Raw genomic sequence first — 24168 nt, 5'->3', positions numbered from 1 at the left:
GAAAAGAGAACTAGAAATAGCATGAAATAGTGTGAAATACAGCATTGGACTAGCATGAATTTTTACTGTAAACTGCAAACTTCTTTTTGTAAATAAAAATGGAGAGCAAACATGTAGGAGTGTTGGTTAAGGATGGCTATGAAACTGCAAGATGGTGTGGCGTGATTATAGACTGTATCAAGCAACATTTTTTTGGTAGAGAAAACCACTGTCCGAAGAATCAACTGCTTAAACTTTTAGTATGCTGCCTACAGCTCCTGTCCCTTCTTTTCTGTGTTTAAGAAGGACTGTTTTAAACAAAACAGGGAATAAGGAGCCTCATTTAGGAAAAAGACTGAAAGAACTTGATTTCTGTAAGCACAACAGAGGGCACAAAGGTGCACGATGTGATCTGTAAATGAATTAAAGAAATACACAGGGACATAGAAAAATTATCAAGCTAAGTGACAGGTTGGGCAAGAATAAATAGTATAAAACTGGACATGGATAAATTTGCTTTGAAAAACAGATGATTATTCCTGGCTTTTAACAGTCCTTCAGTAGAAGTAGTTGCAGAGAGGAAGGTTTCCTTGTAATCCTTGGTTTCTGTGAACGTCACTGTTCTATGTATAAACAGCCCACAAGATGTAAAACAAGATGTTTTGCAGACGTGTTACTTATGTAGTTTCAGAGAAGCTTTGAACTTGTGCTATGACAAAAAATATCTGATATCATACAGTGAACTCAAAATTTTTCACAAAATAGATGAACTTTTGTATTCTTTGATTTAATGTTAGAAAAATCAAACTCATCTATTTATGTGGTAAACCTCTGTAACCCTATACTAGTAAAATTGTGTTTAATAAATTGAAAAGGGCCTCAACGAAAACTTTAAGTGAAATTAAATCTCAGATTTTCAGAACGTTCAGACCCCAAATCGAACATGGAGGCTAGTTGTCTCTCTTGCCAGCTGCAAGAATTTGAAGATGTAAAGTTGAGACTTGTCTATGTAAGTTTTGTTGTAAACTAAAGTTACTATATATGGTAAAATCAATTGCAATTCTCATTGATATTGTGTTTATTATTATCAAGGTTGTCTTATAATAAAGGCGTTTTCTTTTATTTTTGTATTAGGAGGATCAAATGAAAATGGAAGTACACAACACACCTCAGATTCTGATGGAACATTTATTTCTTACAGGTTGGTAATTTTTTATATTTATTTTCTAATTTTAAACAGTTTGAATATAATAAGCTGTATAATCTATTTAAAGCAAAGGAACAGGTCCATATGTTTTAAGGCTGCTGTACAATCTGAATTGCAACAGTCAATAGACTAAAGGACATGAAGGATTTAATAAAGGAACGATCTGAGAAGTTGTTTTCTGGATTGTTATTTTTTTGAGAAAGCTTTTCAAAATGCTTAACTAAGTACAGGATGTTTGTAAGCCTAAATATTTTTAAGGTTGCTTTTTGGTTGTTTTTTTTTCTCCAAAGTATGCAGTAAAATAGAAATTCTCACCTAAACTCATAGCAGCTAAGCTGAGTGCTGTTGAAATATTTAAGTCACCAGCGATCACCTTTCCGATATCCTCCAAAGTAAGTGGATCTATGGACCACATGGAACTCTATTAGCTCATTATTTCAGGTCAAAAACCAAAGCCAGGATTTGTTAAATTTGAGGTTTTCTGAGAGGAAAATAGTACTTCAATTCTGTTGATAGTGAACACCAGTTAAAGCAACATGATGGCTGAGCAACTTTTTGCAGCACGGTCGTTGAGTCCGAGTCTTGCTTGGGTACATACCAGAGGGTAGCTTGTACTTGAAAGCACAGAAAGGTAATCAGCAGGTGTGTGGTTTCATCTTTCAGCCAGCGAAATACTGCCTCTGCTACAAATGCTAAATCTTCATCCTCGTGACTGTTAAATTAACAGTAAGATTTGTGCTAACCAGAATAACTGCATCTGATTTTGATGCTTAAGTCTGGTAAAATAAAACAAGCTTACCACGTGATTATTTTGGATTCATTTATTGGATGGATGGATGGCACCTTTTTCATTTTTTTTCCTTTGTAGTCTACTGGAGTCTGTACTTCAAAGAGGTGTAGGTGGGAGGGCAGGAGGAACCTGCCTGTTTGCCTTGTCCTCGTTGCAGCTGGCTGGGTGGAGGATATCTCTCCGTCTTGCGGGCAGCGAGCTGTGCTGGGCGTGAGGACCCTTCAGGTGTGGGGTGGCAGGGAGGGACGCAACACCTGGAGAACCTGTTGCAGGCTGGAGACTGAGAGATTGCTGAGGAGAGCGGGGACCAAACCGCCTGGTGTCAAGGATGTTGAAAAGAAGGACTTCTTGTAAGGATCTAGAGGGAACAGCCAAGAGTTTGTTGCGATTCAAACACCCAGAGGAGGCTTCTGGACTGGGAGCAAGGTTAGAAAAAAGGGTGTGCCTGCAGGGACACAGTGGGACAGGGGAGGTTTGATTTACAAATCCTTCCGATTTGCTGTTTTCTAGTAAGTCTGCTCTCATAAAACCTACTTTGTGATGATATAAAATCCTTTGAGGGTAGTTAGCATGTTCACTTTGAGAAAAATGTTAGCAGATCCATTTCAGGGTTCTGCCTGACTCCATTTCTTGTCACATTTGTGCTCTGTAATGCATGCGACATACCATCTAAGTTAAAAGAAGGGCTTAAAAATACCACCCAGAATAATCTTCATGTTTTTTAGGTGAGAAGCATATGTAGATACAGAGACCATGCAGCAGTCTCTGAAAAACAGGCAAGGTAGAATTTAACCAGATGAGCAAAAGGAAGGAGTTGAGAGCTCTCTCTGCCATTAATTCCAGGACACTTCCCCCTGAAAGTCATTAACTCAAGAGCCCCGGCTGTTGTACCTGCCAAGGTAAAACTTGAAGAAGCAGCCAGCTTCAGCTAAGCTCTGGTTCCACAGGAGTGTCCACTGGGGGCCGACCCTTTCTCCCTACCCCTTCTCCATTCATCCAGTGACTTTCATCTCTCGGTGAGCCAGTCTGGGGTGCTAAACCAGCCCAGCCTAAACTGTAGTCAATCCGCAGCAGTCTTTAATGCTCCACAAGTAAGAGGAGGTTAAAGTTGGCCTTTGTATCTCCATACTCCTTAGTCCAGAGTACATATAATAAATACGACGTTGGCTACGACTTCCACTGAATAATAATCATATTCTGTCAGAGAGGAGGACAGCCCAATTTACAAAACTGAAGTTAATTAATATTTTAAAAGCAGTCCCATATACAACTGCCAGAGTATTATTGTGATAATTAGAGGCAAGATAATAAAGCAAGATAGTACGGTGTGTATATATATCTGTGTATACACACATATATATAAAAGAAACCTCTGACTTTTAATAGTTGGCAAGCTAGCACTGTTATTAAGTAGTAATACAATGTTTAAGGTGTGAAATGAGTATTTTCTGCTCAGTGGCAAGTAACTCCCATCATATAATGAGACTGGCTGTAAATTTGCTTGTTGGGTTGAATATTGTGTTGATAGTTATTGTTCTGTGCTGCATGTTAAGTAAAAATGAGCAGCTTATACCTTATGAAAGACGGAAAGTGAATCTTAAACTACTTTGAAAGGTAACGGTGGTAAATGGTTGTTATTTCCTTAAGGACTCATTAGGATACTGTCAATGAATAGTGTTTCAGTAAGTTAGTAATTTGATAAAACTTATGATAGTCTTGTTTACCCAATGTGTTTCAGTCTGTTGTATTTAAAAAAGATTGCCTAGTGAATTCTTGCCCTAAAAGAGGCCAAGGCGCCTTTAGATCATCGTAGATGTCATGCTTGCAGAAGGCTAATACATGTAAAATTCTACTGGAAATTTTTACTGAAACGAAAGCTGCTTTATGTTTTCTCAGTAGCAGTCTCTTTACAATTGATTTAGGAGAAGAGGCAACTCCAAATGTTTAAAAATATTTGACAGTGAACGTGTTTTGCCATTGAAGTGCTCTAAAGAGCATATTGTTTTTACCACAATAAAAAAAACCACAGAGCGGGAGGTGTTACTTGATTCCAACACTTTCTATTTTAAAGGACAATTTTACACTATCCAGTACAAGACTCTGAGCATGTGCGTATGTATTAACAAAGGATGTCAGATCATTATCCTTTGATATATTTATATTGCTCCAGAACTATTTGTATGGTTTTATTTTTAGTATGATGGTGTCACCTTAGAGTTTGTGGCTTTTGCTTGTGTTGATCACGGCACAGATTTAATGTTGCTTATGTTCAGATAGTGAGCATTTCCCTTTAGGCCATAAAGTTTGTAAGTAATGTAAATGAAAAGCACATGTGACTGGCACATATTTCTAAATATTCTGGGAGCTTGTGAATGCATCCTGTCAGGTCACAGAGAATTTTCTAGTTGGTCTTCAAGTTCTGATGGAAGTATTCTTTGTGTGCTTGGTAAGAAGCTTTACTAATAAGAAACTATGAAAATTATTTCCTAGAACCATGTCATCAAAATTGTAAGTTCACTATTAGAAAAATTTGAGCAAGGATTTAGGCATACAGTAACTGTCATCTTTAAAACATAAGAAACTCGAGGGAAATACTTGAGCTCTGCTCTACTATATTATTTTACTGCTATGGTTAAAGCCCTTTTTGGATGTGCAGGTTGGATGGACTTCACCAAAAGGAAAAGAAAAATAGGTGTGGGTCTCTAGTTTCAGTATCTGCAATGCAGTGCCACTGGAAAGTAGAAATACTGTCTTTCTCCTGCCTTCCCAAGGGCAGCTGACCTTCTCCTCGCCAAAGAGGTGAACCCCTTGCCAGCACATATGACTACAGACTATTACATTAATCTGTTTAGCCTCAGTACCAGCTGCTTGCATGTTTTTAATTATCTTATTAGATGGTATAACAGTGACCTATGAAATAAAATGAAGGTGAGTATTTTTTAACTTTATTTTACAGGCTATTTTTCTAAATATATTTTAATGACCTAATTATGACTTTTAGGGAGAGCCATTGATGCAGACATTCAATTTGGCTGATAGGATCTAACATCTCAAGGACACTTATTTTCTTCCAAGGAGGATTCATACATTAATACTGCTTCTAATAAATATATAGCCTAAAAAAAGCTCACTTTTCATACTTGTGTTGTTAACTTACTTTATGATTCAGAGACCTACTATGCCGGATAATTTCTTAATACATCTCTGCACTTGTATGTAAGTTTAATTTCTACCCCATGTATCATGATAAAGTTTTTTCCTGTGTGCCTTAAACTCCTTAACAAGTGATGATTGCTCAAAGTTGTGGGTTATGTAGACAATGTATGCTCCTTCTCCTGCTGATATTTCAAAAAGGCAGGAGAGCTAGTATAAGAAAGACTTTCGTATTCTGTTTTCTTCCCCTGACTTCTTATAGATTCTACTTACCAGATGTTTTCTTTCTTACTGCAAAAAGGCAATGTGGTCCTGCTGGCTGAGGCATGTTTCTTGTGTGCCAGCCAACAACCACAGGACTGATACTGAGCATACAGAAGAAAGACGGCAAGGGGTGCAAGCTGTTCCTCCCTGTTTCTGCCCCCTTCCAAAAGTGGATAGTGAAACTAGTTCGATTCCTCTTTGACCTATGTTTTTTCTTGGCAGCTGAGCCAGAAATGGCTACATAGCCTCTGTCCTTACATGTTAAATGTAGTGCGAAGATGTAGGCAACTTACATACCTCCACCTTGTGGAAAACTCTTGTCTTAATCTGTTAGGAAGCTGCCCGTTCCCATCTACACAAACCTACTTAGTCTTGTTCATACGCAGGTGGCATTTCTTTGTTGTTTTACTTTTAAGCTACCCCTGTGCAATTATAATCTGTTTTCCTAACTTTGTCCGCTGTGTGTTCACACATAACCAAGATCTGTGAAGAACAAGCTTGTTTCTATTGGAGTTTTCAAATATTTTGAGATACAAAAATTTGGGAAAAGGCAAAGCAATGAAGTGGCACTGCACCTCTGCTGTGTAAGGAGTTCTCAGCGCTTGCATCCTTCCTCTCTTTCCAGAAGGAAGCAGTAAAAGTGGCATCCACGTTTGTTTTGTCTTATCTGGAACCATTTGCTAGACACCATCTTGGTTGATGCCAGTACAGGTTAATTTTGTCTGAGAGCCTGTAAATTCTCTCCTTGAATTTTGTGATTCTTCTGAAAGACTATGTTCTGAATGTGCTTATAATCTTTCTCTGGATGTGGTAGTCAGTGCCAGTACTCTCATTTTGTCCATGTTTGTGAAGAAGTTATCAATTCCATCTTGCAAATCTCCTATTTCCAGCAAGAGAAAGTGACTCTTTGCACTGGTCACAGGTTTCCTCCAGCAGCTTTTTTTCTCCAAATCCAAGAATCTCACTGTCACACCTGTTGAGAGCTTAGAAGATACCTGGTTTTCTCTGAATTATTTCAAAATTACTTTTCTTTCTTTTCCTGTTCAAGGAGCCTTATATAATTTCCAGCTCTGTCTGGTCAAACTTCTTTTATTGACTTCTTCCTTCCACAGATGATCCATTCTGCACTCCTTGCCTGGTGTCCTAAGGAATTTGCAAAGGATGTCATAAGACAAGGAAGAATAAGTTGTCATTAAGGAACTGAAACCTTATATGCAATATACTTTTTCTAAGAGCCAAACATTTTAACAGATACAAACTGTGGATTTTTTGAACTTTTCCTGTGAAAATTTTGTTACTTTCTAAAGAGGTAGAAATGGTAATATAGTCTTGCTTTCTGTTTCTATGCAGTGTGATCCCTTAGAAAATAGGGGAAAGCAAATTTAGAAATTTACTTAAAGAATGAGATGCTTTCAACAGAGAATCAGAAAGGAAGGACTGAGTACCAACATCTTTTATTGGCAGAATGCTTCTTGACGAATTGGTAGCAAAAAGGAAAGACTTAGAACAGGAAGAGAGGCCATGCAAGGGTGAAAGATAGTTTCTAACATCTATGGAAAGTGAACATTTTGGTTTACTTTTAGTTTATTCTGTTTTACACGAAAATTAGTGTGTATACCACTGACACCATATTTAGCTGATGCTATATTTTCCCTTACTAATGTTTAAAGTGTTTTTCATTATGGATTTCCTTTTCCACTCTCAATAATCTTTGAACTGTCATGGCAATTGAGAGAGGAGACTGGGGACTGGAGGGAAGCGAATGTCACTTCTATCTTCAAGAAGGTTAAGAAGGAGGAACCAGGGGACTAGGCCAGTCAGCTTCACCTTTATCCCTGGGAAGATGTTGAAGCAGCTAATCCTGTAAAACCGTTTCCAGGCACATGAAGGACAAGAAGTTTCATCATGAGTAGTCAGCATGCGTGCACCAAGAGGAGGTCATGCTTGACTGACTTGATAACCTTCTACGATGAAATGACTGGCCTGATAGATAAGGGGAGAGCAGTGGATGTTGTCTACCTGGACTTCAGGAAGGCCTTTGACACTCCCTGCCGTAATAGCCTCACAGAAAAGCTGTTGATGTATGAGCTGGATAAGCACAGTGAAGTGGTTTGAAAACTGGCTCAGAGGGTTGTGATCGGTGGTACAAAGTCTAGGCAGCCGGTAACTAGCTGTGTATCCCAGGTGTCAACACTAGGTCTAGTTGTGTTTAACATCTTCATTAATGATTTCGATGATGGGGCAGAGTGTACCCTCAGCATGTTTGCAGGTGGCACAAAACTGAGAGAAACTTATACACCAGATGGTTGTGCTGCCATCCAGAGAGACCTTTGCAGGCTGGAGAAATGAGCCAACAGGAACTTCATGAAGTTCAACAAGGAGAACTGCAACCTGCACCTGGGGAGGAAGAACCCCAGGCACCAATATATGCTGTGGGCTGGAAGGTAGCTTGGCAGAAAAGGACCTGGGGAGTCCTGGTGGACGTCAAGTTGAATGTGACCCAGCAACACATCCTTGCAGCAAAGAAGGCTAATAGTATCCTGGGCTGCACTAGAAGGAGTGTTGCCAGCAGGTCAGAGTAGGTGGTCCTTCCCCGCTACTCCACATTTGGAGTACTGTGTCCAGTTCTGGGCTCCTTGGTATGAGAGAGACATGACATACTGGAGAGAGTCCAGCAAAGGGCCACTAAGATTGGAAGGGACTGGAGCATGTCTAATATGAGGAAAGGCTGAGAGAGCTGGGACTGTTCAGACTGAAGAGGAGAAAGTTCAGGAGGGATCTTATCAACGTATATAAATATCTGAAGGGAGGGTGCAAAGAGGACAGAGCCAGGCTCTTTTCAGTGGTGCCCAGTGACAAGACCACAGGTAATGGGCACAAACTAAAACACATGAGGTTCCGTCTGAACATCGGGAAGCCCTTTTTTACTGTGAGGATGACCAAGTGCTGGCACAGGTTGCCCAGAGAGGTTGTGGCATCTCCCTCCTTGGAGGTATTCAAAAACTGTCTAGACATGGTTCTGGGCAACTGGCTGTAGGTCACCCTGGTTGAGCAGAGGAATTGGACCAGACGACCTTCAAAGTTCTCTTCCAACCTCAACCATTCTGTGATTCTGTAAACCCTATTATTCAAAATCCAAAAGATGGAATTGGTTTGTTCTAAATCAGAAGGAGATGACACCTGGGGCAAGAGCAGAAGAAGGAAGGTCTTTATGAGTGCAAAACATGAATTGCTAAGCAAAAGTTCAGTGCTAAGCTAAGTAGCATGAGCAGCATACCATATGAGATCAGAAATATCAGGTTGGAAAAATTTCAGAAGTATTTTGTTCTTTCTTCTTTTTTTTAAATTAAGATTTTTCTTTTTTGTAAGCGCTGTTAGTCCCTAAGTAAACTTGATAGTAAAGAAAGGAACCCAGCAGAATTGGGATTTTCATTGTGGTCCCAAAACCTTTCACGATTCTTCCTTCTAACACAAAATCTGGCAATAATGAATTTGAAATATTTATTAAAAGTCCTGAAAGTCAGTGAGTCTAAGTAACGCAGTGAACTTCGTCATTGTCATTCATTTAAAACTCAGAACTCGCATCATCTGTGCAGGAACATGGCTAACTGACAGGTAAATGGCATTGTATATTTTTTGATGTTGAAGTAGTCTTATCAAGATCTGAATCATGCTGGCATTAGCTTCTAGTCCATGAGATGTACAGTGACATAAAAGCAGGAACATCAGCCACAGAACTGGGACTGTCTTGTTGGCTGAGTTTAGCCACAAGAGAACCTGGAGAGGATCAGTTCTTTGTTGAGTACTACCTCAGTGCTCCCACTAGCGCAGTGGGATTTTAAACGGAAGAGTTGTCTGCTACAACTTCGTAATGGAACTACTGAAGGTTAAACTGGATACCTTGATTTTCCTACACTCTGCTCAAAATATATCTGATAAATTATTTCCTTTTCATTTTAAAGAAAATCTCACCATAACCTGGAACTGTATGTAAAACTTGAATGCAAGCTGGCAGGTTTGAGGAGTTGCAGTTTTTAATCCAAAGAAGTTTGAAGATGGAAGCTTTCTCAAAATAATGTACAATTGAAATCAACCTAAAGAGCAAAGACTTGCTTCTACTAAGACTATGTGGTTTTTAATGATGGCAGTAAAACCTAGTCAGTTCAAGAGGTTAAAGTTATATCATGAAATCACTTACTCTTTTTCTCATGTCATTGCATGTAGAATGGATGGATTTACAAAGTTAAGAAGGAATTAACAATATTAACTAGAATTTTGCATTTTTCATGCTGTACATCATAAAGTCATCCAAGTTTTGAACTTCAATGGATATTTTTAAGTACTGTCATGACTACACCAGTTCTAGACCTGCTCTAGCTAGTCAGGTGTGAGCACAGAAACATTTTGGGATTTTGAGGCCTATTCCTTCAAAAAGTTTCTCCACTTTCGCTGTTACATCCATTTTTATTTTTGATGATTTGTAGAGCTGTGGCTATGAATTAGCAGAAGGGTAAAATAGCAGAAGGGAACTCTAATCAGCAGAACTAGAAAGTAAATGTTCTACATGTACATGGAAAGGATGTTAAAGATCAGCAGAACTAGAAAGTAAATGTTCTAAACATGGAAAGGATGTTAAAGGTATTGGGGGGATATAAACTAGAAGGCCTTGATTCTGCAACTGGCAAATCAGTTACGAGACAAAAATAAAAACAATTGAACATAATGTCCACATTTTGTTTCAGCGTTCTGTAAATGTGTGCATAAAGCAGTAAGTAGAGGAGAACAAACAAGCTGATGAAATTTAGACTTTGAAAGGGCTGTAACAAGAACTCTTCTACAAAAGCTGAACAATTCCAGGGTTAGAAGTGAAGTGCTCTCCCAGGGTCAAACCTGGCTCTTTAGCTGAGAACCACCAAGGCAAAGTGCACAACTTGGAGTATGGAAAAAGGTGTCTCGGGGTTCTGCCTCAGATCCAGTGCTGTTAGGAGAGGTGCTGGCACTACATCCCACTGCCCGTGCGGCCCTATTTCAGTTCCTTGGACTGTACTACACACACGCCGGTAGCTTTAAGGGCATAGCTAGCTAATAACCTGAAGTTTTTGCTGGAATGTTTGCGATAAGAAGGCGATTTTACCTTTCTTCACGCAAACCTTTTTCACTGCATGTCAGCCAAAAGTAGATGAAACCTGAACTGTTTAGAAAAATCTGGCCTTTGAATGTTGAGCCTCCCAGCAGTGCAGCCATGCATATTCACACTTACATGGCTGTTAACTCTGCCTCGTATCCTGAGGCAGGAGTTTGAGAAACAGAGGAAAATACATATATTTTCCAAGCAGATTGATAAGCCTTCACATTAAGGCTGTCAACTGGATTTTCAGGGTAGCAAATAAAAATCCATGTGTTTCAGAAATGGTTTTGTTTCAGAAACTTCCTGCTTATTACTTGATACTACCTTTCAATTGTTTTTCCCTCTGTTTTTATAGAATTAACTCTGTTTTCATTACGTTCCTAGCTGTTGCATCACTTTTTTTCTCAAATGTTCATTTTATGGCATAATAAATAATACAAACTATGCATATTTCTTGGATTCATGCAGTATGTTTGAAAAGAACTGTTGCCTCTATTTAAATATAGATACTACTTTCACTTATTGATGTTCCTATCAATAAAGACCTCATATTGCAAAACATATGACACGATAATTCAAGAATTCGTTTTCTTTCTGACAGCCTGTTAAGTATCCTGTTGCTTCATTGGGTGCTTCCAGGGGCCTGATTTTGGGTCTCAACATTTTAAAAAGCACATTCTGAAGATTAACAAAAAACAGTGTGAAAAAGTGAAATGGGCTTTTCTGGGGGCGTGCACACCATTTTGTTTGAGATGATTTTGCCAATACTAGCAGCACTGCTCAAGAGTTTTCTTTGGATCTCTATGAGACTATCCATTTTATCCTTCATTATTGGTCTAGAGGGTAGAATAAGCTCGAGATTTAGATTGAAATCTCAAATATGTATGCAAATGTTCACACCTTTCAATAGTATTGCAGTATTCTTTCATGAACTGAGAAATATTCCTTGTTATCTAAATGTTGTTGTAAATATTGGATTGATCTTGTTTCATCATGGACACAAAAAAAGGGATTTCAAAACTTGGCGTAAAATATTTTAAAAATGCATGAGGTAAAATAACTATACCCACTGTGTAATGACCTGATAGATACTGGTTTCTTTGTTACCCACAGTTTCAACTGAAAGTGAAATAATTATGGACAGTAATATTTACCTGGTAGCTCTGAACTCCCGCAGTCCCAGAACTGAATCTTTGCCATTTTTCAGTGACATAGGTTGTAGTTTGATGTGGCTATTCACATTTTTGCGTTTCTATGGATTTTAGAGTCTGCCACAGAGTTTGATGTTGTCTGAACATCGTAGTATAGAAATGCTTCTTACACTAGCTTTAAACTTTGGAAGGATCTGCATTTGTATACACGAGCAGCTTTATCCCATAAATAAGTAGATGCAGAAGTTAAGTAGCGGTGATTACTGCCTGTGCTGTACCACTCTTCCTCAATTGTATTTCTTCCTCTTCTGAATAGAGTATTTATTTTGTGATGAGCTTTGGTGGGCTACACTTGCATTCTTCTGCGTATCTATGCTCAATGCATTGGTTCTGTCATTATACTGCAGATTGAAGTTCAGCAGCAGAGCCGGAGGTTGATGTTCCACTACTGGCTATCAGTGGAAGAAAGTCTTTGTTACCTCTCCCCAACGCTACTGCAGCTCACTGTTGCCTCAGTAAAACTCTGGGAACTACTATTTGAATTCCAGAATTATTTTCCAGGCATCTTGTTACATTATTGGTGTTATTCATTCTTAAAGAGTTTATAATTGCTTGTTCCTCTATAGCTGTGCCATAGTGGCATTCCAGTTCCCTTCCTTACAGTGGGTTGTCAGAGAGAGACATTTCTCTTCCAAGTCTTTGGACTTTTATCTCTGAAAATCTTATGTTTGTAATGGTGTTAACAAGCATCAGATCCACAAAACACATCCCGTTGGAAAGAAAGAGAAGAATACATATGCTTATATATGGTTTGCTAAGAGATCAACCTCATTCCTTATAAGCAAGAAAGTGTGTGTATTAGAGTGGAGCCCCGTATAAAATTCTTTTGCTGGCAGATTCAAACTCTTGTGGTTATGACATAAATGCACGTTTCAAGAGATGGACAGGAACAGATAATAACAAAGAACAAACCCTGCAGAACAAATCTGCAGCCTTCATCCCTTCCATTGATTTGTTTGCTCTTTCATTCATACATATTGAGCACTTTTCCCTCTTCTAAGTAATGCAACTGTCCCTAACTCATGCCAATAAATATTTTACATTGGACTGTCACTGCATAGATACAGCATGTGAAATTAAGTTTTTTAAATTAATCCGATTACTTTTTGCTCGTGCAGGCCTTAAATTATGGAAACTTTACAATATGTATGATAGTATATTAGACAGGATATTTAAATAAGAACAGGAAATGAAAAATATGTACAAAATGAAACATTAACATTGGCATTTGCCTTTATTTTAATTGTACTACCTAAAGATGATATTTACACATGATTATGCATTTAATTTTCTAGTTTGATTAAAAACAATTGCAAGTGCTTATTCATAGTTTAAGTGGTTCCAATTGGCTCTTGAAGTCTTTCACTTCAGTGAAGCAAATGGGATGTGGTAGACTTGAGTTCCAATCTTCATTGCTCATTTCACTTTGACCGATGAGTTTTCTGCAAGCCCAGGTTAACAAGGCTCAGAGATATTAGTTTACAGACTAGGGCTATATCATTTTAAAAATTATCCTTTTAGAATTGATAGCTTGTTGATACTACACAGTGTTACCATTATTGAAGCAGTCTCTAGAATTGTAAGGCTTAATTTATTAGCCTTCATTCAAAATGTTTGAGAAATGAATTAGTGAATGCTGTTCAGAAAGGATTTTAGATACCATTCAGCTCTACTAAAACTGAAGCAGCTTCCAAGTCTGTTTTTTTCAGTTGCTCATAACTTTTCTTTTTAGTGATCCCAACAGCCAAGGGGGGATGTGGAGGAGATATGATCTTGCCAAATTTCTTTTGGCTGTTTTAAATGTAATTTAGCTCAAAACGTGTTTGGAATGGCATTACAAATTAAAAAAAAAAAAAAAAAAAAAGACAAAGCATAGTATCTGCACTAATACAATGTAAGAAATGTTGAAATTACTTTCTTACTGTGTAGCAATCACTCCCAGCAGTTGGTGAAAAAAAATAACCTGAAGAGCTTCTTTCTTCTCTGTTCTTTCTATTCACAGTTACACTGGTTGAAACCTTTAGCTAGCTCTGCTGACATACCGGCATTTTCAAAGACGTTGTGGGAATGTCATCCACTTGCAGAACAATGTGACTAGCTTCAGAGGCTGACCTGTTGTGTGCGCAGGGGAATGTGTCACTCTTGAAGCATCGCTACCTTAGGGAGGCAGCTTGGCAGTAGTTATAATGGCCAACGATGCTACAAAATTTACAATGGCAAACAAAGAATATTATACAGGATAGAAACAGGAGGGTTATTTAGATAGGCATAATATACTGTAGTTACTGAAGTATAAATGACTGTGAAAGGAAGGGCCAGATTTTTCTCAAGCTGTGTCTGCTATATACCATACGTTGTATTTAAAGGAGACAGAATCGTGGTAAACAATCACAGGCAGCTCACTGCAGAAGGTGAGGATGTGTGGGAGACAGGGAGCCAGTGAAATGCCCAGATAGTCTTTCTGACTTGGAGAATGGGGAACGTGGCAGGAAGGAAGGAAGCTGCACCACACCGTTGGAGTTACTTGCTGCTATTGTGGTCACTTGGGAATACTGGCAGTTGGCAGAAGCTGAAAGCAGCCCTAACCCCTGCAAGCTAACACTACTTTACTCGTCTTTGTCCTTATCTGGAGTACCTTTGCTTTTCAAAGTAGTTAATAATTTAGGCCCAGAAGTAAACACCTGGGTTTTTTTTTTAGAAAACGATCCTAGCTGAAAGGTGGTGTATCCACAAACACAGATCTTCTGGTCTCAGTGTGGGTTGTAAGTTCACTCCTGTCTCAGAGGAACAGGACCATAATTTCCTGGCTTGCCAAGTCCATTTCCCAACTATTCCCGGCTACTGTGACATATAATTCCATTCTGAAACTGAACAAGTTTTATCTAAAACAACGTTTAAAAAAAGTCAACCTCACAACTCAGCTTAAAAGTCTGAAAACTATCTAACTCGAGCTTGTGTATATTTAGGGCAGTCTGCAAACCCAGAGTTTATTGGTATTTAGTATAACCCACTCTGTGACCCTCCTTAGCGAAAGAAATCTGGTAAGATCTTACCCTGGAGTCACAATAGTAGTTTCCCTCTTTCTGGTTTCATTTGGTCTCCCAGGGAGAAGTAATAGTCTCCCATGTGACAGTGGGAGAGGGAGATGTTCACCTTGAGGACATGCACTGAAAATAAATCTGAAACACATTTCCTTGCACATAACCCAGCTCTTTACGTTGAAATTACCCTTTGGATTTTAGAGTGGCTGCAGAAACCTGTGAGCAAGTCGTGGGCTACTAAGACCATCAAATGGCTTTTCCTGTTCTTGTGATTCGTTTCAGTAGAAGGTGCAGGAAATATAGATTTAATTCTTTTATTCAAACTCAGTAGATGGTTTGGGACAATTAATTTCCAATTGTTTCCCAGTAGAGCAGATTTACTTGTATATTAATGAGGCACAGGTGTTAGGCCCCTGGTGCCTGCATGCCTGGGAGGCATATTTAGGTTGTTTATCTAGTCAGCCATAGGTACTGCAAGGTACTCAAGCTTGCCTTTAACAGTTTATACAGTGAGGCTTTTTAATTTTTTGATGTTTTTTTAAATTTGCTAGCACCTGTTAAAATTTTAAAACTGATCATGTAGAAAGAAGTAGGAGTGATTTCAATAGTAAATAGCACTAAATGTTAAAGAAAGTCATCTTCTATTATGCTTAACTGCCCAGCTTGACATTAAGAAGAAAAGAAGGTTCATTTAAGCAAATATGTCATGTGAGGAGCTAATACAGTCAACAGTATACTTTTCTGTTGCATATTTTTGGAATAGGTACTTCTTTGTCTGCAGCTGAAACATGAATGTGCTTATATTAATATTCATTTTTCTTGTTTATTCACTGAACTGCAGTACCAACATTTTAGAGGAAATGGAATAGCCTCCATAGACATTATGAATTTCAGTAGCTGGCATAATTATAGCGATCTACATATTCATTAAATCCAAAGAAGAAATGTGTCCAAAAAGACAGCCATGCGTTTAGAAATGGTACACAACTAAATATATACATTAAAAAAAGTTCCTTTCCTCTGCTTATCCAAAATTGGGTAGTGTCATATAGTCCTTAAATCAGCTAAGACTTTTTTGTTGTTGCTTAAATGTTCATTCCTTTTGCTTTTGCACACAGTAAAGAATGGGAAGAACTATTTGTAAACAACAATTACTTGGCAACTATACGGCTGAAGGGGATTAATGGGCAGCTGAGAAGCAGCAGGTTCCGTAGTGTTTGCTGGAAGGTAAGAAGAGAAAATATTTATTTACAGTTTGTGGTTGCAATATATCAACACATTACCTGATGCGCTGGAAGATTATTGATGCAAAGAATCATGAATTTTCCAAGAGACTTCATCCCAATGTTTTCCTACTCATTTCTATAATTCATAGGACATTTGCTAATCATACTGACTTGCCTTAAAGCTGAATTGCGGGTGATAGCAAAAGATTCCTAGGAAAGAATCTCTTTGTGCTGGGTGATGTGTTCAGAATTAAGTGCCGCACAGCCATCTCTCTTCTCGGTCTCTGTGCAGTAAAGTCGTACACTGGAAATAAAAAGGAAGTTTGTCTCACAATTTATGTTTTGTGGAACCTGGGACTCCTTTAAAATCAGTCTGATGCTTCTGCTAGCAGGTTTTCCCAGTGAATTGAGAAAATGAGGACGAATACATCTTGTAATGACGGGATAGAGAGCGAAGGCAGGTCTTCCCGTCTTAAAACACGACAGGTCCTCAGAGGTCTCTTACTGTATTTTTTCAAAGTTGAAGGAAGAGAGAAATAAAGCAAATTAGTACTGAGATGCCATACGAAGTCCAAAAGAATTCTGTTGCCCTGGCATCAGGTCTTCTGTTCTGCACTAACTTAGATAGTAGAGAACGTTTTCCCTAAAAGAGATGCTGTATGTTAACACTGATAATTTAAGTTTCCTCACATGGAATTTCTCAATCTTCACTTTGGCACAAAGAGCTATAAAAAGGAAATGAAAATACTCTTTGTATGTGAATGAAAGAAATTTGAAATTTGAAATGTATGTAGCATCGAACAGATTTAAAGTTAATGAAAATACTTTCTTCAGGAGGCCAGGTGAATGAATATATGTCACAGGAATTGTTTTGCCAGTCCGCTTCTTCTTGAGCCTCTAAATTAGGAGGCCATAACTCAAAACCCTGAACTAACAGAAGCATCAAGTCCCTCACTGTCCACTAATTAAATCAAGCAGTGGTTTTATGTTAGAAATAAGGCTGGGTTTATTTTCACGTCCCAATATGGGTTAAGGCTCTGTTGTAGACTGCCTGTTTTAAAAATATTATCAAGATTTTTGTTAAGTTCTGAAATACGTAAGTATTTTTAATAATTTGGGAATGTTTTTTCTTTGTCAGTGTTTACTGTTTCATAACACTTTATAGTGTGTAAATAAAAACATTTAAAAAGCAAGAAAATACTCTGCTTTTTTCCTTATTTTATATGTATTTTCCAATAGATATTTCTTTCTAACCCTTTTTAAACAGAAATGTGAAAGAACTGAGTGGTAGGCATTCTCAAGGACTTTCTGCAAAATCAACTCTTTTAACTGTTTTGTAGAATTCTAGAACATGTTACTTCTCTATAGACTAAGATTTTCCCTTTCCACAATCCTTAGCTAGAGCATATCTCTGAGTGTTTAGTTTCTGCTCTGCATTCATCTTTTCTTTTAAGCATGTTGCATTAGCTCAGCTGTGTTATGTACATAGCTTGAAGTTTTGTATATTTATTTTCATGTCTTCTTTGCATTTTGTTTCTGCCCTGGAAGTCTCAATGAACTTTACTGAAGTTGTGACAGTTTACAAAGCTTGAGTTTGTGGCTTCAGGTTTTTTAAATCTTTTATTTCCTACCCTAGAACTGTTATTGTTTCTAGCTACTTATTTATTGACTGGAAGGTACTGAAGCCAGCAGTATTTTATAGTTCTTTGCTTTCTTCTCCTTATGTGTAGAGTACTTACTCCTCCTTTCTGAGGTGGTTTATGCTGCCTGGTAGGATTTATGTGAAAAGCTATTAAATTGATTAAACTTAATGGATTTATTTTCTTTTGTTGATAGTTATTTCTGGAGGTTCTACCCCAAGACAGAAGTCAATGGATTAAAACCACTTCAGACTTAAGAACTTCTTACAATAAGATCAAAGAAATTGTAAGTTGGTACAAAAGAGGTTCTCTACTCTCATGCATTGACATAGATATTAATACTTACAATAGAACAGAAGAGGATTTGATTTTTTTTCTGTTTTTACCCAGCACATTACAAATCCTCGGAAGGCAGGACAGCAAGATCTGATAATCAACAACCCGCTGTCTCAGGACGAGGGGGTAAGTTGACCCTTGGTTCTATCAACATATGTGCTACTAAAATTCTCATCATCATCCAACTGACGAGAATGAGTTCTTGCTGAAGAAGGAAAAATGGCAGGTGCTAAAATCTCCCTCCTAAATTTCAAAACTGATTTGTATTAATAGTGGTTCACAGGCTCTGCTGAACAACCAGAAATGCTCATTCCCAGGTTAATATTCTGATTTTTCAGGGCTTATCACAGGAAAGGCTGTGATGAACAAAAAATAGGTGCTGGACTATAAGTTCAGTTTCACACCATATCCTTTCTTTGACTGATACACTTTTTTTATTGCTGTGTTTTCGTTTTATACACAAAATGGCTCTAATTGAAGGAGTGTTTAAACAGTCAATATGAAGGGAATGCTGTTAACAGCAAATACTGAAGAGCCTTCCTCTGGAAGACTGTTCAGCCTTGGAAGTTTTTCTCCAGCAAAAATAGAACTGTTGAATGTCTGAGTTGTATACGTGTTGAGTTAATGTCTCAAGCACCAGGCTGCAAGGTACGCATTTCTTCCAAGGTTTTTAATTCTTTTTCTTTACACAGTTAAAAGAAACAAAAGTTGTTTTTTTTTCTAATCAGAAAGCAGCCAGCTGCAAAATGACAGATCCAGATTTTAAAGAAATGCTCAAAATGTGGTAAAAGTATTTGGCCTGACTGTCATTAAGTGCAGAGCATCCAGCTATCACTGAAATTAATGGGACCTCCTAGTAGCTTGGTATTTTCATAGTCATGACACTTTGATGGGGGTTTACATGTAGATTTGGGAGCTTAATTTCAGGCATTATTTTTTTTTTTTTACGCTGCATTTTATTATACCTGAAAAGCTCTTAGGTATTTTATAGCACATATCTTTAAGCTTCTCCATTAATTATGTTACCATTTCTGAAAAATCTTTTTTATCACATTTTCAAAATAACTTAATACCATGAAAATAATTTGTTTGGCTGCATTGAAGAGATTTACACCTGGAAAGACTTTCACAGATATATATGGTTGAACTGCTTGGGTTTTCATTTTGTTCATAAAAATGGAAGCCCATATTTTGTTGTATTTATCGTGGTACTCTGCTTCATATTTAACACAGAAGGAAAGATAGGTTTGCTTGTGGAAATGTGGAAGTAGTGATCATAGGCACATTGGTGGCTCTACAGACGGTATGGCTGTGCATGCCATCAAACCATTCTTGCACCCAGCTGGGCAGAAAGCTTTGTCAAATGTAAAATATTTGAAGTGTTTCTGCAGTGATTTGTGACTATGCGCAGTGGCACAACCTTCTTTCTGCCTGTGATGTCTTTAGGAGATGGGAGACAAAGGTTAATGTGGGAGAGTATGTGGCTGGGCATTAGTCTGTAAAACAAAGCCATGGGCCACACCAGGCGTAGGGATGAAGACCAAAGTGCTTCTGAGCCTCTGCAGTGACTTCATGTTTTACCCTTTCAGTGTCTTGGGTTTTGCTTCCTTTTCACAATGCAGATTCTGTTTCCTCCATCCTTTGCTCTGATGGACCAGGGTTGGAGCAGGGGCAGGGGAGTTTCAAAATGTCATGCAGCTGCATGAAAAGAGCTGCGAGTTAAAAAGATAGTAGTTTTACATAAGACTTGAAAAGAGCTGCGAGTTAAAAAGATAGTTTTACATAAGACTGTCAAGGATATAGATACTTTTGAAGTTTGGGGTGGGTTTTTTTTCATAGTTCATGTTACAAACTATGCTAATTAACGTTTTCTTTTTTTGTTATTTTACCTTCCTTCTGCTAGATAACACTAATTTACTTTCTCTTTCCTTTCTGTGGAGCGTAAGCCACCATGGCGATGAATTATTTACAGGGGAGCAAAAAATTCTGGAAGTATTGTAGCCACTCTCTTTGTACGGTATTTCATTCACTGGTGCTGCTGCTATCTGAAAACTAACCTGCATGAAAAGACTGCTATAGATTTTGTTCTTTCTGTATTTTGATCAATATGGTCAAGCTACCATCCCTTTACAATAAAGAATGGGCTTTACAATACTTTTTCTGGAGCATACAAACAACAACATTTGCTGACTTCTTTCAGGTTAGCTTTTTTACAAAATATTGGTAAACAAGGCATGGAAACCAAAGAAAGAGAATGGAAATGGTCATAAGCACGGATATAGAAGAAGCTAAACCTACTTCAAACTCTTTTATTTAATATTTTTTTTATGTTGACAGTGAGCTTTAAATACACTGATTTTCCCTATTAGAACTTTTATTAGAATGGCCAGTCTTGTTCTGCACTGTATATGTATACCATTAGAATGATGTTATTTTCATAATAAGTATTTGATCATCATACATTTCTTATTCGATTTTGCCTCCACTAAGAGAAACTAGCTTACTTCCAAACAATTTCTTAGTATGGAAATTATAGCAGCTTCCAATCAGAGTCCGTACATTCATAGGAGAAATGTAGTAGAGTACAGTGACATAGACTTTTTTTCCATGAGTGAACTGCTGATTTTTTTTCAGTTGAGCTGCTTGTTCTAATAGGTTTGAATTTACTCTGCCTTCCTAAATATTCTTCATAACCCCCTTACAAGTAACTCACAGCCAGCCAGTGAGTGAATGGAGTGAGCCTAGAACAAGGATGCAGGAACTTTCATGATGAATATTTTCGTCTCTGATCTAAACTGACTTTTCTCAGATACGTTTGGCTGGTCACCAACATTCTTTTTCACCCATAAAATATTGATATACCTGTCTACCAGGAATGTTGAGGATTAATTAGTTAATATTTATACAGTACTTTGCTGATGTAGTGTATAAGCCTTAGAGTATTAGTAGAAGTCTCTGTTTCATACAATTCTTTTTCCTTATTTCAGAGTCTTTGGAATAAATTTTTTCAGGATAAAGAGCTTCGAGCAATGATTGAACAAGATGTGACAAGAACGTATGTAGATCTTTAAAGAAATTTCTATATATAATTTTAGATTCTGCGTTTTTATGTGGCATACATTATATTGTTTTCTTGACTTCGGTTAGTGTAAATGTCAGGAATGTTGAACATGAATGTGTAGAAACATACATTAAATGTATAAAAATACAGCTTTCTTGGAGTGAAAAATGAGAAAATCAAGTTAAACATTAAACCCTGGGGATTTATTGGTATCATTGAAGAAAAGCTCTTCTAAATTAGGATATTAGGAAACGTATTACTATGTGAAATTTAAAGCAGAGTTTTCCATATGAAGCAAAGAGAAGGTAAGAGAAACTGAAAGGTCTTGTAACTAAATTATGATCATAATAAAAGATTGAACAGATGACTTTCTTTAATTCTGAGCACTTATTCAATCAATAATTTAAAAAGCAGTTTGTAATTAGTAAGGGAAATGTCACTTATCTAGAGAAGTTAAGCATTTCTATTTTTATTTATCACTTTTCGAGTGTTATTTGTCACATAAGCCTTTTAAAATTTGTCCTAATATTACTGTGATTATGTTTTCAGCTTCTTGGCCCTTAGGTCATTCCTGTTTAGGAACTTGTTCAAGTTAGAACACTCAGTTCCTGAAAACATTTCTTTTCAGAGTGGAAGCATTGACTGATGTGTAAACCTAATTAAATTCGATTACTGGTTTGCTACCATGTGAAATTTTACTGTATTGCAAATATTTTTCCTTGTAACTTGAAAAAAGTGGTGATAGTCATAGATTTTACAAATCCCAAGCTCACACATTTTCATTTACAGAAACAAAGTCATGCAGAAGAAATCATTGCTCTCTGGTTTTGGAATATTTTATATGTCCGTCCCTAGACCCATTCTTGAATGCTTTTTGCCATGAGATGTATAATTAAAATCTGAGTATGCTTTCATGTGCATTCTCACAGATGGTATTTTTTGTTTGTTAAAGGAAACAGTTCAGGATGTTCTAAGATTAAAATACATGCGTATCTAAACTATAATTGGAGAATGAAAAGTTGTATGGAGGTTATGATGGATGTAAGACTGTTATTTAAAAATACATATATATATATATACATATATACACACACAATGTCCAGGCTCTCACTCTGGCAAATAGCAGAGTGACTAATATTCACTAATATCAGTAGTAGTGACTAAAGAAATTTCCATTTATGTATTTGTACAAAATAATGTCTACTTGAAACAGCAGTAGCATACATTGTGTGTCATCAATATCAAAAGAAGTCAGTGAAGAAGCAAAATTTGTCAAAGTAATATGAATTTATTTGATAAACTACATGCATTTATATATACACTTCTTGTTTGCCTAATCATAAAACATAGTGTGCATTTTATGTATACATAGGGATCTGTTTGTAAACCATTATTAACGTAAGAAGCAGTAAGTTCTACATTCCTTGGCTTTGGAATGCAAGTACCCTCTCTTTAATGTTGTCCTTTTCATTTCCATTCTTTAAATAAATTCCTGGAGTTACAATTTAAAGATTTGTCATTAACTTACAATGCCTTTTACTAAAGGTTAAAATAATTGAGTATTATATTCAGTTATCATAATCATTACTTTCTAGCTTCTGTTTCTCATTTAACAAATATTTTTACATTCTTTGTAAAGAGTTCAGTGTTCATCATCCAAAAGCATCAAGTAAATAATGCTGTAGAGAGGGATGCGAACTGCACGCAGAGTAGGAAACCAGTCCAATCTACCAAAACAGTAAAAAATTTACTCTATAATGGTTTTATTAGAATTCTCTGAAGTGTAGTAATAATAAATGGGAAAAGTGTGTAGAAACATGCGTTTTAAATTGGTATTGGTTTAAATTGTTTTAAATTTCAGAATACTGTTACATAAAGGGAACTGTGATAAAGTTTGTTCATGTGTGTGTGTTCATATGCATTTTGTGAATTCTTACCTCACCTAATAATTAGATTTGTAAAACAACAGTGCTCACAACCAGACTAATCATCCTTTAGACTCTATGTAGCTGAAGAATTCTAGGGACACAAATCATCTCTTCCTAAAGTAAATGTCTAGTATAGGTCTGATGCATCACACTGTAGAGAAATATGTTTTTCTTCAGTAATTATAACAGGCTTCTAGCTCACCTGTACCTAACTAAACTGTAGTCACCTTAAGTCAGGTGAGAGTAATCCAAGCCAAATGTCTAAATATAATTTGTTGCATAATAAGAACTTCCAATATTTACAAGGGAAGTGGGTAAGGATTTTGTTAAATTAGTCCTCACTCATTAGTGATCAACATTTCTAATTAATCACCTGACTTATTTTTTATGGTAGTCGAGAGGTTCAGAATGGAATTTCCTTCAGCTGTCGGATAATGTGTACTTTTGAGCTGGAATGAAACACCATCTCTTTCTATCTCAAGCAAGAAGCTTCTAAAAATGAGGGTGGGAAGGAGGGTAAGGAGGTTTACTATACTGCAAGTAAAAGCCTTACTTTAGATTTAGATAGCAGTGCCAACTAAGTTATGACTATACTATTGCATTCTATTATTCTACTAAGAAAGGAAGGTGTGTACGAACGAGCACCATAGTAACTCCTAACAGACTTAAGAATGCAATGATTAATTACTGTCATTCAAAAGATGTACCAAGGAACGCTGGTGATTTATTTTGTGATGATTAAGAAGGTAAGCGATAAAGGAGAGTTTTTAAAGATATTCTGCAGAAATGGAAATTAGCAGATTGGCAGATGCAGGAGCATCTAGCTACCAGTCCAATCAAAATACCAGTCTGCTTGCTGGCACCACTTTGTACATTTCGGATTGTAAATGTCTAGATTTGTTTACCCTCTTTCTTTCTGCAGTATTTTAAGAAAACAAAATGCTTAAGGGGCACTCACAGTAGACTAATCAAGCGGATTTCTTTTCTTTTGTAGTAGTATTTTTATATGTTGGTCTACCTAGTTTCTGCTTCAGGAGTTTAGGACAATGGAAGAAGCTGTGTGAAGATGAGCAGTGGTGGGTGCTGCTGTTTCAACTCTCCATCTCCCAAATAACAAAGAAAAACCCCACCCATAAAAAAGGTAGCAGAGAAGCCATTAGGGAGCTGCATCCTTCTGAAGCATATAGAAGAGATGGGAAGAAAT

The 24168-nt window shown here is 37.2% G+C and overlaps 1 protein-coding gene across 1 annotated transcript in view; it reads left to right on the top strand.

Moving 5' to 3' along the window:
* TBC1D5 (TBC1 domain family, member 5) overlaps window positions 1–24168 on the top strand; it is a 295469-nt gene that overhangs the window by 132503 nt on the left and 138798 nt on the right. The window contains exons 3-7 of the mRNA XM_009888924.1: window positions 1114–1180; window positions 15892–16000; window positions 17836–17925; window positions 18030–18101; window positions 20963–21030. Of these exons, the coding sequence (XP_009887226.1) occupies window positions 1114–1180; window positions 15892–16000; window positions 17836–17925; window positions 18030–18101; window positions 20963–21030 (406 nt within the window). The remainder of the gene's footprint in view (window positions 1–1113; window positions 1181–15891; window positions 16001–17835; window positions 17926–18029; window positions 18102–20962; window positions 21031–24168) is intronic.

Source organism: Charadrius vociferus, unplaced genomic scaffold (assembly GCF_000708025.1).
Source record: "Charadrius vociferus isolate BGI_N301 unplaced genomic scaffold, ASM70802v2 scaffold217, whole genome shotgun sequence".
NCBI classification, from domain to species: Eukaryota; Metazoa; Chordata; class Aves; order Charadriiformes; family Charadriidae; genus Charadrius; species Charadrius vociferus.
Note: the sequence above shows the minus strand (reverse complement) of the source record. Positions and strands in the feature narration are given on the sequence as shown.